Source organism: Nerophis ophidion, unplaced genomic scaffold (genome assembly GCF_033978795.1).
Source record: "Nerophis ophidion isolate RoL-2023_Sa unplaced genomic scaffold, RoL_Noph_v1.0 HiC_scaffold_43, whole genome shotgun sequence".
NCBI lineage: Eukaryota > Metazoa > Chordata > Actinopteri > Syngnathiformes > Syngnathidae > Nerophis > Nerophis ophidion.
Genome location: NW_026906965.1, coordinates 169,919 through 187,500, shown reverse-complemented (window position 1 = coordinate 187,500; position 17,582 = coordinate 169,919). Strand labels below are relative to the sequence as shown.

General features: G+C 38.4%; 2 protein-coding genes and 1 long non-coding RNA gene across 6 annotated transcripts in view; all 3 read right to left on the bottom strand.

The window, feature by feature from the left end:
- LOC133546786 (zinc finger protein 180-like) overlaps positions 1 to 7,069 on the bottom strand; it is a 22,099-nt gene extending 15,030 nt beyond the window's left edge. The window contains exon 1 of one of the 2 annotated variants that reach the window (XM_061892605.1): positions 6,565 to 7,069. In XM_061892605.1, coding sequence (XP_061748589.1) covers positions 6,565 to 6,739 — 175 coding nt within the window. In that variant the 5' untranslated portion in view covers positions 6,740 to 7,069. Of the gene's footprint in view, positions 1 to 256; positions 349 to 6,564 lie in introns of those variants that run through there. The other variant, XM_061892606.1, reaches the window with a different exon arrangement.
- The window catches only part of LOC133546787 (gastrula zinc finger protein XlCGF57.1-like), a 297,001-nt gene that overhangs the window by 231,532 nt on the left and 47,887 nt on the right, over positions 1 to 17,582 (bottom strand). The window lies entirely within an intron of this gene.
- Positions 9,980 to 13,933, bottom strand: LOC133546782 (uncharacterized). The gene is made up of 5 exons (XR_009805267.1): positions 13,874 to 13,933; positions 13,419 to 13,520; positions 13,297 to 13,345; positions 11,131 to 11,274; positions 9,980 to 10,942 (listed from the first exon to the last, which is right to left on the bottom strand). It is a non-coding gene; the product is annotated as an uncharacterized LOC133546782 (long non-coding RNA).

Sequence of the window (17,582 nt, the reverse complement as noted above, 5' to 3'; positions counted from 1 at the left end):
ATTAATGCCATCTGGTGTCCGTCCGTCACGTCTTTAGTAAACCATAACAGAGAAATCACAACGGTGAGTTTTGTTGATGTTATTGACTTATGTGCTAATCAGACATATTTGGTCACAGCATGACTGCAAGCTAATCGATGCTAACATGCTATTTAGGCTAGCTGTATGTACATATTGCATCATTATGCCTCATTTGTAGCGATATTTTCATCCAGCCCTTCCCTCCACCCACATTTAATGCCAAACAAACACTTACCAATCGACGGATTTAAGTTGCACCAGTGGTCAAAAGATGCAATCGTTGGTTAGGTGGCGATCGCCGAATTCGTCCTCGTTGCCGCTGTCTGTCGTGATATGATTAAATAGCTTCAGTTTCTTCTTCAATTTCTCTTTTGCTATCTGCCTCCACACTCCAACCATCCGTTTCAATACATGAATCACTTACGGCGCTGAAATCAGAGTCTGAATCAGAGCTACTACGCTATACTTTTCTGTGCTATCCGCCATATTTGTTTTTGTTGGCTTCACGAAGTGACGTCACAGGACAATAGACGGGTGGCTATAACGACGGTTAAAATCAGGCACTTTGAAGTCGTTTTTTGGGATATTGCGTGATGGGTAAAATTTTGAGTAAAACTTCGAAAAATAAAATAAGCAACTAGAAACTGATTTTTATTGGGTTTAACCCTTCTGAAATTGTGATAATGTTCCCCTTTAAAACATGCCTCCCCAAATGCTGCGATGAATGTTAGCACCTTTGCTTCAAACTGAAGTCAACATTTAAATAATGAACAATCAGATCTGCACAAGGAGTTATAAAGAGTGACGTGTAATAATGTCATTGTTACACCAGTCCTGCTGTTCGGTCCGGTGAAGACTGCTCTCATATGAAACGTATCTTAACTGCATGTCAGTTATTTGAAGTAACACACAAATTAATAACATTGATTAAAAATTAATTCCGTTAGCAGGGCTCGAATTTAACCAAGGCAACCGTGACAAAAGCTGCAACTGCCCTTGTGACTTGCCGTAATGCCCTAAAAAATTGACCAACATCGACGACAAGAACATGCCGTGACCGCCCTTGACTTTCTAGTTCAGGAGTTAATTCGGCAGTATTTCCAACTAGGACTTTCCCCCACGTCCCTTTGGGGGTGTTGTGGCAAAATGTGAATGCCTGCCGAAAACGTATTTCCTTCGCTGAAGCTGCAGTTTTGGCTTGGTCTGTCCACGGCGGATTACTAAGTGTAAGATAAACACTTTATCTTCCTGGTTATTGTGTCGCTACGTGTTTGACATTATTTAAGACTTTATCGTGCCCGGAAAAGGACAGTTTGTCTCTTCTGTGGTATTGATGAGATTTAAAGGAGTGTTGTTAGTCCCATGTTGATGTGATAAAACCTCTTTCTCGTTTGGAAGATACACACAGCTGTAACTGTTATTTCTTCCTGCACATGATAAATATGTACAACAGGATTGGATGTATTCATTTATGTAAAATTTTCATTAAATGTAATATTGCCTGACAAAAAGTGATTTGACGTAATATCTTGATATTTACACATCGCATATTTACGGATGCGTATTTTACTAGAATACCCTTATGACCATTCCATATATCAAAATCAAGTACCTACTGTACTGTTTACTTGTTTAAATTCCCTTTGAGAGCAAATATCTACCCAAATGGCCACTTTGTTGTTGACAAAAATTTATTTTAAGTAACATTTTCATATTGACATATCTTATCTCTGTATATTCTACGGGAATACCCTTATGGGCATTACACATATATGTAAATCAAGTACCTACTGTACTTTTTAGAGCTAAAAACTACCCAAATTGCCACTTTGCTGCTGCCAAAAATTGATTCCAGATATTAACAATAATAACAAAATTGTCAGAATAATTGTACATAAGTTATAACACAACTTTGTGTTCCATTGAGTTCAGGTCCCCTGCTAGAAGACAAAAGCTTTCTGTCATCTTATCAAACAAAAGGCTTGTAAAACTCCACTGTGTGCGATGGGATGCAACATGGAGGTGTCGGTTTCTTTGATCTATTGACAGCCACAGGAAGACCTTGTCCTGACCCGAGATCCATGAAGCGGAGAGGGAGCAGACCCGATGCAACTCCAGGCACCTTTTCTTTGAACTGTTTATGACTGAGTGCAAAAGCTGTGTACGGCCCCCCTCCCTTTAGAAACAGCTGCAGCTATGTAATCAGAAAAGGCCCAAATAAAGAGGACGCGTGGAACTCCCTCGTCAGAGCGTGGTGGGAAACTGTACAAAGTTGCAGCCCAGACGTTTCTCCTCATGAGGTAAATAGAAACCAGTCTCTGTTTGATTTATTTGCTTCTTGTCTTTTCTAAGAGATGCCATCGGTGTTTGAACCTGACAAAAATGTCAAAGCATTACTCTAAAACACAATATTATACATTCTGAAAATGTAAACGATAGCAAACATATACCTACATATTTCAGAAAATTTCACTAGCAAACACTTTGTTTAAAAGGTTTTTACTACCTTTTTTTCAGCCCTTTGAGACACTTGTGAGTTAGGGCTGTATAAATAAACATTGATTGATACTGTACAAAAATTGTAAATAACTGAAGAAAAATCACTGATAAACACTGGAAAACTGTCACTGAACGTCTTAGTGTGATGTCATTCTGTTACAGACAAATGGAACACAGTTTCCACATGGTGAGGACATTGATGGTCAGACTCACTGTCTTACGGATCACCTCAACTTCTGACCTGCCCTGCCAAGACTGTTCAGTGCTACCCTAATGACAAACCCTGGGTAACACAGGAGGTTCAAGCTGTGCTCAACAAGAAGAAAGCTGCCTTCAGGAGTGGAGACAGGGAGGCAATGAGAGCAGCACAGCGGGAGGTGAAAGGACGCGTGAGGAAGGCTAAGGACAGATAGCCAGGGACTGCAGATGGAAATTAGCTATATAGCTATAATCTGGAACAGAACATATCTGTCTTTGAGCTTAATGTTTCTGTGCATTGTCCCTTCAAATAAAGACTAAACTAAGCTACAGGAAGAAGGTGGAGCAGAACAACATGAGGGAGGTCTAGTAAGGTGTGAAAACCCTCACAGGCCACAAGACAAAGACCAGAGCAGTAGGGGGGACAATTGAGATGAATAACTTCTTCAACCGGTTCAACCAGCATGTGTCCTCCCCAACCCCCACTCCTCATCGCAGCCACCCCCTCTTCTTCTCCCCCCCAGCCATGGTTGCAACCCCTTACTCTTCCACCTCCACCAGACAATAGATGGGTTTCCGCTAGCGGCGATTACCCATAATCCTTCGAGTCAGCCGCCATCTTGTGCAACAAAACTTTGTTTACTCGTCTGCGGCAGTTTTCTAAATATATTTCCACACTTCTGCAGCAACAATGACGTCCACTTCAGGAAATTTGAAAGAAGTCGTAAAAGTTCCCTACAGACAGACGCTAGATGCAAAGCCAGGTATTTACAGAAATGGAAGGATATTGGCGATAAAGAGCCATATGAGGTGGGAAAGCACGAATGGACTACGGACTTGAAATGTTATCCGGATATAAGTTACGCCGACATCGTCAACTATTTGGTGAACAATGTTAGTGCCTACACTCTGGATGAGCTCAAGGGCTACAAGTCGCTCGAAGCGTACAATTACTTTGTGTGTGGATGGGTACAGGAAATGAAACTGGCTACAATGGAAGATAAATGTGTGCTCATCGCTGGTGTTCGTCACTCTCAGAGATCAACTGATATGTGTTTGGTGCCATGGGTCATATCAGAGAAGACGGGTCGTGTTTTATCAGGACACTGTACATATATGGCAGGTATTGGCGAAATATGTTCACATGTTTCTGCATTGTTGTTTGCCATTGAAACGAGCGTCAAGATGCGGGACAACACGACAGTCACACAGGAAAAATCTAACTGGCTACTTCCATCTGCAGTCAAGAAAGTTGGGTACAAGACCATACAGGACATTAACTTCACATCACAAGAGAAAAGCTAGACAAGGCAATCGTATCTGGAGATACACCGGCACCATTAAAACAGAGGAAACTACCGGAGGTACAGAAGGGGACACAAGATGAACTGTCAGACTTGTATAGAGAATTAAAATCCAAACGAAAAATTAAGCCTGTTTTACTTTCTCTGATTCCAGGATATGCTGAAGACTATCGTCCAGAAGCACTTGATAAATAGTACCCAAAGGTATTTTCAGAACTATATGATTCTAACTATGCAACTGCATAGTTTAGGGTTACTTGATTTAATTCATTCAAATTTTAATAAAATCGTCCAAAAATAAGCAGCGATTGCCTATATTATATATAGAAGGTTATATTTGTGCAACAACAACGTCAGACGTCGAGCGTTATTAAGTACAAGCACAGGCACAGTAGTTCCTCCTATGTTTTAATATCCATTCTAACCATAACACATTTTATCATCGATACAGAGAGCAACATAATTCAAAGTACCTGTTACAAAATGATCAGAGCAAACTTTATAATGTTGTTTTGCTGGATCAGGGGTAAATCCCACTCGATTGATTCTAGCTAGCCACAGGTTGCTCCTTTCTGTCGACAGTTGCTCGGTTTCCTTTCCCTGTTTTACTATAACCTTAGGGATATCGTAGTACTTTGTTGTTCTTTGTCCTGAATTGGCGCGGTTTACACAGCCCCAAACGACACGTGTGACCCATTCTCACAAAAATAACAACGGAGGCGTCCTTAATGAGTGTTTGTTTTGACATACAAGATGGCGGACAAGGGAATTGTAGGACGGGTGTGACGTCATCGGAAACCCATGTATAGTCATCTCTGTGGACCAGATCAGAGGTCAACTGAGGAAACTGCATCCTAGAAACTACCTGATGCGCACCAGAATCTATCTGGTGTGCACTGCGTATTATTTAAGTACAGTCTTTTATTTTCCTACTTGCAAACACAGTGTTACTGTTCAAACTGTGTGTAATGCAACAGTATTTAAAATGATTAAATATACTCGTTAAATAATGTGTCTTCCTTGTTTTTAATGAATAATTAAGGCCTACTATGCTACTGTATTTTAATGCTGTTCATGATGGTGGTACTTGGAAATCCAAGTATTTTCTGAGGTGGTACTTGGTGAAAAAGGTTTGACAACTACTGACGTAGTGACATTGTAAACTACATTGGCAGACACCATTTTGTTATACCCAAACAGCGTCTGCTCATACATCGCGCTTCCAACGAGATCCCCCTTCGAGTAAAAAGGTTCCACAATTGTTCATGTTATACCATCTCATCTTAATGTCCATCATGTGAATGTTTGAAGTGGAACTAAATGTGATCTCTGAAAGGGGTACACATTATTACCAAAGCAGGGCCCCCATCCACATATACAATACTACTACATATCTGATGAAAAACAACATTAGTTTTGTTTTTCTAATTATAAGCGTGCCAAACCATCTCTATTTGGACATTATCTAATGCAGGGGTGTCCAAAATGCGGCCCGGAAGCCATTTGCGACCCGCAGCTAACCCGCCACACATCCTGCAAAAATTGCAAAATTGATAGTATTGCAAAAATTAAAACATTTTAAAAAAGTGGAATGAAGTGAAATATAGTGAGAAAACGTGTTAATGTTGACACAAAGCTGCCATGCAGGCAGTTTTTTTTTTCTTCGTGTCTTTATTTTGTTTTTTTTTCCATTGCTCAAAAAAAGGACAAAAAAATTTGTTACAATGAATTATTACTTAAAAGTTACCACTTTAAAATGTTTTATGTAGAAAAATATTGCATATGTTGTGTGGTTGCCATATAAAAACATCAAAATTTGGACAAAAGAGCATAAAATAAACAAAATAATAGTTCAAACTTAAAACTGACATATATTGGAGGTTTATCTTGAAATTTAAGTGTTAAAAGTAAAAAAAACAATCTAATAAAAATGCATCACTTTATGAGTGGGGAACCTTTCGGATCTCAAATATATTTAGTAGGACTTTAATTAACTTTTCACTGTGATTACTCAAAAATATTAAATAATTAAAATCAATGATGTCCTGCATTATTGATCTTTGAGGACTTTAATTGCTAAATAAAGGAACTCTCCTGAAGGAATCAATAAAGTCCTATCCATCTATCTAAATACTGCATATTTCAGTTTTACTATAAAAAACAAAGTTATGTTTGACGGAAAAGGCATAAAACCGTATTTGTTTTACTTTATATCAACCTCAAGTTGATATAGAGATTTACTGTAAGCCTTAAATAAAATAAATAAAATAATAATTTGACCTTTTTTTTTACATTTTAGTGACTGAGACCCTCTATGCTCCCCAGGAACCCTAAGGATTAAAAAAAAAATCCATATATTTTGTTATGGTTGGAAAATGAAAAATATCAAAATGGCCCCTGCATGCTTACATTTTTCCGTGTTCGGCCCTCTGTGGAAAAAGTTTGGACACCCCTGATCTAATGGAAATGACTGCTGCAAACACGTCATGTTCATGATGAAATATAAAGTTAGTAAAAATGTGAGAGTAAGAAGTCAACAAACCTGTTCTGTGTAACACAACTTGAGCTTTCTTGAAAACAGCCTCCAATAGTTGACGTAGTCTCTCGTTCTCTTCTTTTGTTCGAGAAAGTTCCTCTTTGTACTCTGCTATCGTTCTTTCGCACATTTTCACACAACAAAGTTCCTCCTCATACTTTTCTATCGTTCTTTCGCACATTTTCACACAATCACAACACTTTACACTCACACTTGATCTTAACTAAGCGATGTGTTGATCAAATCCGCGTCTCTTTGTTAGCGGCTAACAAGCTAAGCTAACTAGCATGCTAAGCTAATTGGCGCGCTCAAACAACTATCAAGCTAAGCGGGCCTAATAATCTCCAAATGTGGCTGAGAGGAGTGGAGTTTATCCTGACACGGAGGATGAATAAAGTGTAGTTAGTAGCGATGTGAGGAGATGTGCCGAGGCTTAGAAGCGTGTGTGGAGAAAAGGAGGACTTTGCCGCAAAGCGCATGTCTTCCAAGCATGCGTCCGTAGGGGCGGGGCCAAAGAGTCATAGTTGTGATGTTTTGGGCTAGGGAGTATAAGAACTACACTACCCAGCATGCAACAGTGGTGACGAGCATGCGCGGTAGCCCCGTGAAGTGGTGTCGTATGTCACCATGCGGACAGCTAGAATGTGGTTATGAGCACGCTGTGTGAGTCAACGTTGAACACGCCTCGTCTGCATTTATTACAGTTAGACAGACAACACAATAAGTGCATTAAAAACACTACTAGTTAATTATTTTCATACATACATGATTTAAAGTAAAATACGGTTTATATATTTGAAATATAATTTTTGATTGATTGGTTGATTGATACTTTTATTAGTAGATTGCACAGTACAGTACATATTCCGTACAATTGACCATTAAATGGTAACACCTCAATAAGTTTTCAACTTGTTTAAGTCGGGGTCCATGTTAATCAATTCATGGTACAAATATATACTATCAGCATAATACAGTCATCACACAGGTTAATACTCATAGTATATACAATTAATTATTTACATTATTTACAATCTGGGGGTGGGATGAGGAGCTTTGGTTGATATCAGTACTTCAGTCATCAACAATTGCATCAACAGAGAAATGGACATTGAAACAGTGAAGGTCTTATTTAGTAGGATATGTACATCCAGCAGAGAACATAGTGAGTTCACATAGCATAAGAACAAGTATATACATTAGAAGTACATTTGATTATTTACATTAGGTTATTTATAATCCGGGGAGATGGGATGTGAATGGAGGAGGGTATTAGTAAAGGGTTGAAGTTGCCTGGAGGTGTTGTTTTAGAGCGCTTTTGAAAGAATATAGAGATGCACTTACTTTTCCACCTGTTGGGAGTGCATTCCACACTGATGTGGCATAGAAAGAGAACGAGTTAAGACCTTTGTTAGATGGGAATCTGGGTTTAACGTGGTTTGTGGAGCTCCCCCTGGTGTTGTGGTTATGGCGGTCATTTACGTTAAGGAAGAAGTTGGACATGTACTTCGGTATCAAGGAGGTGTAGCGGATTTTATAGACTAGGCTCAGTGCAAGTTGTTTTACTCTGTCCTCCACCCTGAGCCAGCCCACTTTGGAGAAGTGGGTTGGAGTGAGGTGTGATCTTGGGTGGAGGTTTAAAAGTAACCGAACTAGCTTGTTCTGGGATATTCGGAGTCTAGATTTGAGAGTTTTGGAGGTGCTGGAGTACCAGGAGGTGCCAGCGTAATCGAAAAAGGCTTGAATGAGAGTTCCCGCTAGAATCTTCAAGGTGCTTTTGTTGACCAGAGAGGAGATTCTGTAGAGGAATCTCGTTCTTTGGTTGACCTTTTTGATGACCTTGGTTGCCATTTTATCACAGGAATGATTAGCCTCTAGAATGGAACCTAGGTAGGTGATCTCATCTTTCCTGGTGATAACAATGTCACCCACTTGTGTTGCCATTGGTTGTTCTTTGTGGTTACCCGTAGGAAGAACTATGTCGAGCTGCATGAATAAGTTGGCTTTAATTAAGTCTTCAGCAGGACAGCAATACATGCTTTTCATGTGACGTCATTCATCCGGGTCACGAAGGGTCGTGTGACATTTTGAAAGGCAAACAATCGTCACGCAGGTAGCCAAAAGCACACAATATGGTAGTTTTGTGTTGGGTTAATGGGTGCACTAAACGCCGCCAAAGTTCAGTCAAACGTGGATTCTTTAGTATTCCTAAAATTCATCGCCACGAAGGCGAACTAACCCAGAAAATAGCCAGCATAAATAGGAAAGACGAGCATTCCCAGTCATCGAAAATATGTTCAAATAATTTTGTTACAGGTAAGCAAACGTTTGAGGCAATTTTATTTTTCTCATATTCAAACTAATTCTACGGTATTATTTTTTTACAGGCCCAGAAAAAGCAGGTTATGTCTAATATTCTGATTCAAATCCATTTGAGGACCGTTTAAATATGTACACCAGTAGTCAGTACACGATACAGATTGAGAAAATTGCAACAGTTGCTTGTGCTTTGACAAATATGTGTGGATCTGTTGTGCCATCCCATAGCAAAGCAAAATTGAAGATGAGATCTCATATATGTCTTATATATATCTCCTAGACATAAAAGAGCACTAATGGAGACCAAAGTAGATTTCTCATTCTTCTCAAATGTAGCTCCTGAGAAATAAGGCTCGCAGTGAGCACTATGCGAGATCTCAAAGTTGTCTAACAGTTATCTCTTTTTCCGATTTCAACAATGACCAAAATGAGAGATGAACGAGCTGGTCTCCAATATGTCTCAATAATGACTCAGTGAGAGATGCACATGGTTTTGTTTCTCACTACTCACTGTTTGAGTTCTCAGATGTCTCTTTGCTATTTCGGCAAAAAGACAATCAATGAGTATTGGTTTCAATATGTCTCAATGATGTCTGAGTGAGAGATATACTTGGTTTTGTCTCTCACTGCTCACTATTTGAGTTGTTAGATATACCCGTTTTCTGGCTTGGAAAAAATAATTTCAAAAATGCATTTTAATTGACACAGTTTAATTATACCTCAATCATACTCCAGTTTATCTCACGCCAACATTTGGAGAAAATAATTAATTCAGGCAATATGGATATATGGTCTGTAATCTAAATGGTTTATTTAAATAATGTTCTACTTAATTTGTTGATTTCTTATCCACACGCAATGTACAGTAACTCAGTGACTACAATTGTGGGATTTAAAACTGAACCCAAACAATACTGATATGATCACAAGACACTTTTTAAGAGCTTTTAACATTTGTGAACTTTCTAGAGCAGTGGTTCTCAAACTCTTTTAACAAGGTACCACTTCAGAAGATATTTGGCTCTCCAACCACCATTATAAGGACTAATTTTAAAATACAGTAGCATAGTAGGCCTATGTATTCATTAAAAAAAGACAGTGGTTTTATTAAACAAGTAAATTTAATAAATTGGCCACTGAAATATTACACACAATGAAAAAACATAATCAACAATGATACTCCATATAGTGTACATATTTACAGACTTTTACAGCATCCACGGCAACATCACATCAGTGTGTATTTTCAGAGCATTTATAACAATGATCAAAAAATTGATTTGTGGCTTCTTAGGCCAGTTCAGTTCTTAATTATCTAAAACTTTTCAAGTGTGTTGGGGAAATGAACTGCAATCACTATGCCAGGCATAGATGTGAAGTCAAGGAAAACAACTTTACCCAACATGTCATCCAAGAATACTACTGTACTGCAGAGGTTTCCAATAGGGGAATAACATGACTGCATGTCTCATATGTTACACTATCTTGCAGCAAAGAAAAACCTGCATGTTTAAATTCACGAACGAGGGCCCATTTGGCACATGAATGTGCTGTGGTAAAGAAGAAATCAATCTGTACATACTTTAAAAAAAAGGATGAGAATCTTTCTTCTGACACACTGGTCCCACAAAACAGGCATTTTATTTGTTTACTTTCTATTGGCCCAAAACAATTACTAAAAAAGCAACTTGAACATTTTGAGCATATGGCTTAGGGCCTTACCTGTGACTTTATGACAGTTTACATAACCCATGCTGATCAGAAGGCACTCTGCCATGGTTTCTGATGCATTGTCATGTATTGGTTTGTCTGTTGTGTCCTTGAAATTGGACTCTTCTGCACACTCCTCACTCAAACCATCTTCAAATCCTTCATTAAACGTATGTCCGTCATTGTACATCCAATCCCCTATATCAGGGAGAGCTTCCTCAAATGATTGAGATGAATCATACTCAGCATCGACATGTAGTTTAGTTGTTAGGCCAGCAGGAGGATCTGTGAGGGCTGTTCTGGAAAATGGTTTTCCATTGTCTTTGATAGTCGGAAGTAGAAATATTTTCATGTGCTGAAAGTAAAATAGAATACAAATCATTAAAGGTTTTTTATAACATTTTGTCAAAAGGCAAAACGTACAACATCTCAGCATATCGCTCACATTCTTACACTCAAAAGTTTGTCATATTTTAGCAGGATTTGCTTCGTGACAAAATTCACAACAAAACAATAGTCAGCCACAGAAGACGGTGGGTGTACCTGGCAGGTGGGGAGAGGCTTGATGTTCCAGAGTGGTACATCCTGCATGGACACCTGAAGGTTGGATGTGTTCCATTTGAAGAGCAGTGTTTTGGGCTCCTTCAGGGGGCACCGCCTCCTTCAGTGTTATTCTGCTGCTACCCCCTGAGGAACCAAAAAAATCAAAAGACTAAGATATATATTTTTTTAAAAGACAGAAACATGCAAAACAAGAAGCAAGTTGACATAAATTGAACACATTATACAAATCCAGCTAATGGAATGCATTTACTTTTTTCCCACATCTTGATCGCATTGTAGTTCATGTTTACGTATCTTCTGTGTTTGTGGGAACACATAATCCACAGTATTAAATGTAACTCATCACAATACAACACACACTATTAAAACAAAGTTGTGGATGCTAATGCCAATCATTAGTAAATACACAGCATCAAACCAAACCTATGAGAAAGGATCTTGACGAGGGATGCAACATTATTGTAAATATTCCGTTATTTTGGTTTCAAAATTCTCACAATAATGCCGTGATGTGTGACGCTATCAAACGAGAACTCCAGTGGGTGTGTTTTTTTCTGACAATATTAAGTGGGCTCATCTGAGAAGTAAACTCGATCTCCCATGATAACCCGCGTAGTGTGGGACAACAAAGTTCAAAGAGGGGACATTATATAGGGGCGAAAAAGTGGAAGTGTGCAGGAGTGACGGGAACGTTTGTGCTTCGGTGATCCGAGGAATTGTTGCTGTGAAATATTTCTGTGCCTATAACTGTCGTGCTTGTTTAACCTTAAATAAAGTCTGCATACTGCAAGGTAAAGCTTGCCACGTTCATCCAGACCATTTCCAAATCGACCCAGAGCCCTTGCAGCTCACCAAAGGAAATGTGGACATGCACAAAATAAGAAATTTGCCGACACTTCACACCACAATGTCTACAATAAGTTAGGGAATAGGAGTAGTATATTAGAATGAGTTATATGTTAGAACCATTATTTGGAAAATATCATTGATGTGAAACCAAGACGTCAGCAAGGGAAAATATCCATTTGTGAGGTATTTACATGATTAAAAGTCAAATTATTACGGTAGTTAATTCTTAAGAATCAGTATTTTACAAACTAATACTAACATTTCCATTGCAAATGACAGTTTCTTAGGAAGTTAAAAGTAAAAAAACACTAAACTAAACAGCAGTGATGTAACAATACCAAAATGTCATATCACCGTTACTGTGACCAAAATGATCACTGTTTGCATTATAATCGCATTATTGTTGAATGTGCTAAAAATGTAATCAAACCCACGATAATACCAAGTTATATTAAAAAAAAAACATACCAGACAAACACAGTATAGTTTCTTGGCTAAAGAAACATTATTGTTCTACATTAGTTACACTGCAAGTTTACTGTTAATGTCAGTTTAAAGACACATATTTGAAAGTTTTGTTTTTTGTTTGTTTTTGTGTGTTACTTGAAATTCTGGAAGTCCGCACCATTCCTTTGCACCTGAAATACCTGTTTATAATAATAAATATGATTACAACATATGAACATTATGTTTGTGTTCAATTATAGTAAGTGTGTTTATCCTAAACATTCCTGCCACTTCATTTAACACCATCCATCTATCCATTTTCTACCGCTTATTCCCTTTGGAGTCGCGGGGGGCGCTGGTGCCTATCTCAGCTACAATCGGGCGGAAGGCGGTGTACACCCAGTACAAGTCCCCACCTCATCGCAGGGCCAACACAGATAGACAGACAACATTCACACACCAGGGACCATTTAGTGTTGCCAATCAACCTATCCCCAGGTGCATGTCTTTGGACTTTGACATTTTTGTAACAATATCTTATTGTGGCTTTAACACTGTGAGGATATCATACCGTGAAATGTTGATATTGTTACATCCCTAATCATGACCTGATGTTACCTACCAGCCTTAACTTGAAGGTGAAAGATTCAAAAAACATCAATTACACATGCTGAGATTACTTATATTTCAAGTTTCATTCTTCATACTGTAATCAGGGTAAAAGAAAGCAATATTTCCATGCTTGTTCCTGACAAACTGTGGACAGCTTTTTATCCTTCTATCTGGTCCGTAAATCTCAATCAGAACTAATCCATTTAAACAAAGAAACCGCGTATACATGTAACTTACTTAGCCATTGCTCATCAGTCTTCACATAGGTGGTTGCAGGACGGGATGACTGCAGCAAGAAAAATAAAATATCATATATCTGCTGCCAGTTTAATGCACCACAACTATGCCAGTCTACTTACCAGCTTTACAGTCCTTCTTGATCATTTATTTGAGTCGACTTCTTTACCAGTTCTTCTCCATCGTTTTCCAGGTTTTCATTTTGTCATTTCGACACTCCAATACTATGTAAATACAGACAAAGGTTGCTGGAATATACAGTGGAACTTCTTGTAAATGTAAAACTCTATATTATGTCGAAGCAGTGTATGTTCAGTAATTTATATTGTTCATCTTCAAATGTTCTTTGAACATTTACTTCTATCATTGCTATTTCACTATGGGATGTATGAAGTGTAGCTTATCACTTGAGATGCCTCGCTGGAGATAACTTTCATAGCTTCTAGCAAGGTTGAATGCGGCATTTATAGCTATATTTCCGTAAATCGGTGACGTTACAGTAGTTTAATAAATACTAACTCGTGTATGTTAAAGTAATTTAAATACCAAAACAAAAACAATAAATGGTATTACTTACTTGCAGTTGTTATTCCTTCAGTGCCAAATTGTTTCTTCAAGTCACATCCGCCCACTAAATGCGCATGCGTGTTTTTCAGGTAGAGCAAATATGATTGGACAGATTCATGGGGCGCCGTGCCAAATCTCGCGAGAGTGTCGTTGAGATGCACATCTCAGAATTTAGATAAAGTTGATTTTCTCCTTATATGACCATCTGAAAATAACCATTTTTGGCTATGAGTAACTTTCACAGGAAGGCAATTTAGAAAATCTACGCTTTCTATCAGACGGCGGCGGACATGACGAGTTGTTTGCCGTCAGTTAACGTCAGAAGAAGAAGAAGAGGCGGGGAAACAGTAGGTGGCGTAACATTTGAACGTTGTCTGTGCGCCTACCTTCAACTAAAACGAGGAAGAAGAAGAAAGCGAAGAAGAAAGAGAAGAAGAAGCGGGAAAGTTTTTGGAAGCGACATGAGACTTGGAGAGGTAAGTATGCTAATACTTTTTAGTTGGTCAACCATGTAATGTTGTGAAATGAAAATATTTAACTGTTGTGACAACGGAGTGGTCCTTTAGCAGGCTGCGGTAACGATAATGGCGTCTGCCCAACAAGTAATGTTAGCATACATAATGACCTTCACAATTGGATTCCACAGTGCATATTCATTTGGAGGACTTAACTTAAAAATGTTTTTATAATACTGTTGTAGATAAAGTGACACTCGACAAAGGAGGTCCGGGTTGAATTTTATCGGTAAGGCTGGCTATTTGCAATAAATAAGAGATTACATCCAAAAGTATTAAATGATTCACTAATTTGCCCCGCCATTTTGAAAGCAGCAGTATATTTGCTTACTCGCTGGCAGTGGCCCAGTATGTTTTGTATCATGCTATCCATTGTATAAACTGCATATATTTAGGAAAATAAAGTAGGTATGTGTGTAAAATGTTAAACATTCATTAAATGAATCCGGTATTATTGGGCTTCACGGTGGAAGAGGGGTTAGTGCGTCTGCCTCACAATATGAAGTTCCTGCAGTCCTGGCTTCAAATCCAGGCTCGCGATCTTTCTGTGTGGAGTTTGCATGTTCTCCCCGTGAATACGTGGGTTCCCTCCGGGTACTCCGGCTTCCTCCCACTTCCAAAGACATGCACCTGGGGATAGGTTGATTGGCAACACTAAATGGGCCCTAGTGTGTGAATGTGAGTGTGAATGTTGTCTGTCTATCTGCGATGAGGTGGCGACTTGTCCAGGGTGTACACCGCCTTCCGTCCGATTGTAGCTGAGATAGGCGCCAGCGCGACCCCGAAAGGGAATAAGCGGTAGAAAATGGATGGTATTATCAGACAGGTCTTGTTAAGACTAGCAACATGATATAAGAATAGTTTTCCTGTGATACATGTTTAAAACATTATGATTGTTTTAACCTGGTCAAAATGCACTAATTATGGTCAACCTCTTCAATACAAAGTCATTGGGGCTCGAGATTATATTCATGACCTTTTTGTTAAAAATACTATAACTTTCCTAATATGCACCCCATTATAAAAAGGTGCCATCAAACCCACCACACCTCAAAATAGATATGAATTAAAATAAGAATTAAACTGTCTGGTTTAAGATTTTTTTTTACTATAGCCAGAACGATCATAAAATATCATTTTGTTTACTTGTTTTCAACAGAAGTTAAATATGATTCACCCTAAAAGTTAACATCCATATGGAGTGACCCCATATATGTAAATAATTTATATTATAGTTCCATCCATATATTTGCTACTGCTTTTCCCTTTCGTGTCGTGGGGGTGCTATGTCCTATCCCAGTTCCGCTCGGGTGAAAGGCGGGGTACACCATGGACAAGTCAACTTAGATCGACAGACAACATTCACACACGCGTCAATTTAGTGTTGCCAATCAACCCATCCTCAGTTTGTGATCCAAAATAAATTTTTTCATTTACAGCATGGACCAAAAGGAAACGACTACAAGAAAGTGGTTAAGAGTTCCCACAAAGAAAATGAAGGACCTGCATGATTCTCCTCCCCCAATGAAGCAATCTGGTAAGTTTCTATGTATGTGTGGCAAAGCGGACTACGGTTAAGCCAAATTGCTGTACATGTAGCTAACAAACTGGAAAAATGACTTTATTAATTTGTGTAGTATTTAAAGAACAGCTGAAAATACCACCTTGACAAAGTCGCCCCAAGGAAGTTAGGTAACAGTACCCTAATTGTAATGAGGCCACACACCTCTAAGACAGCGATGGGCATGCTCTTCCTACTGCATCTCCTTTAAAATGCAAATAGGGATGGGGAGAGGGAATAATCATAACATTGATGTCCAAATGAGATGACAAATACCAGTCCAATTTTTTATACTCAAACAATTTTAAACACTTTCTCTTTTGCACTCTCTCTTTCAGATTGTTTGGCATTCGTCAGATGGGAGGACGGTTATACCGGCAAAATCTTTACAGGATCAGACATTTTGCCAAGAGATGAAGCTCCTGTGCAGATCTTAGATCTTAAAACAGGAGATTCTGTTTTAGCAAAGTGGTCAGATAGTAAATTTTATAGGGCAACTGTTGAACATATTTTAGGAAAAGATCCGACTCAGTCACCAAAAGGCTGCCAAACTCCACAGGAGTTATTTTGAAATATGTTGGAAGCCAGTGAGCCATCACACTCAACATCAGGGTCTGACACCATTACAGTAGATCAGAAGCCACTGTCTGAACATGATAATATTACAGCGCTAAATCTATCAAGTGACGGGGGACTTCTAACAGGCGGCAACACTGCCTATGGGTAAGCTTGACATTTATTACCTCATGCCTATGGGTCTACAAGTTCAAAACGTTTCATCTTTAGCAAATTTAGTGAATTTCGAAACCAAAAAAACAGCATTGATTTAAACATTATTTTATTTGCCATCAAATCATTGTTTCAGTAAATAGTATGTTAATGACAAATACAAATATTTGATGTATTAAGTTGCCCAAAACCCAACATCTGTATCCACTCTGATTTCAGGATTAAAAGTTCTGAACTTGTGGACCCTGAAAACAATTTGTTGCCATCATTTTATTACTTTTTAGTTATGGTCAAAACGTTCATAGAGTGTAAATATCCACTCTACAATCTCATGTGTCAAAACTAAGGAGTAACAAAATGAACATTTCATGTCATGGTTACAATTGTTATCACAGTATTGATGAATGTGCTCAAGAAGTACTTGAACACACACTGAAATCTTATAAACAAGTTTTATTGAGAAAAATTTACACAATATATACTTTCTTAACAGTTTTTAAACATTCAGTTTCACGTCAAAATATAAATTCCGTTTGTTTTTTTTTTCAATTAAATATAAATAAGAATATGAGAAATATAAATAAAAGTAGTGTAAGGATGGGAGTTCAAGGATGAGTGTCAAAAAAACGGCGCTAACTTCTTATCAGCAATCAAGTATTAACTAAACACTTGTAGGTTCTCAGAGCAACACTCATGGGAAATGTGTCCAGTAAAAACCTGTCCGATCGGAGCGTTCAACAATAACAAAAATTCCATGGATGAATTAAGTAAACAATATCCAAAAAATAGGATCCAAACAAAATTTGTGGAAGGCTCTCCTTGGCCGCTGGTACTTACTGCTGCTCTTGCCTAAACACCGCACTGAATTTCAGGACAGGGACACCAAAACAAGCTTGGCTTGCTAGTTAGCATAA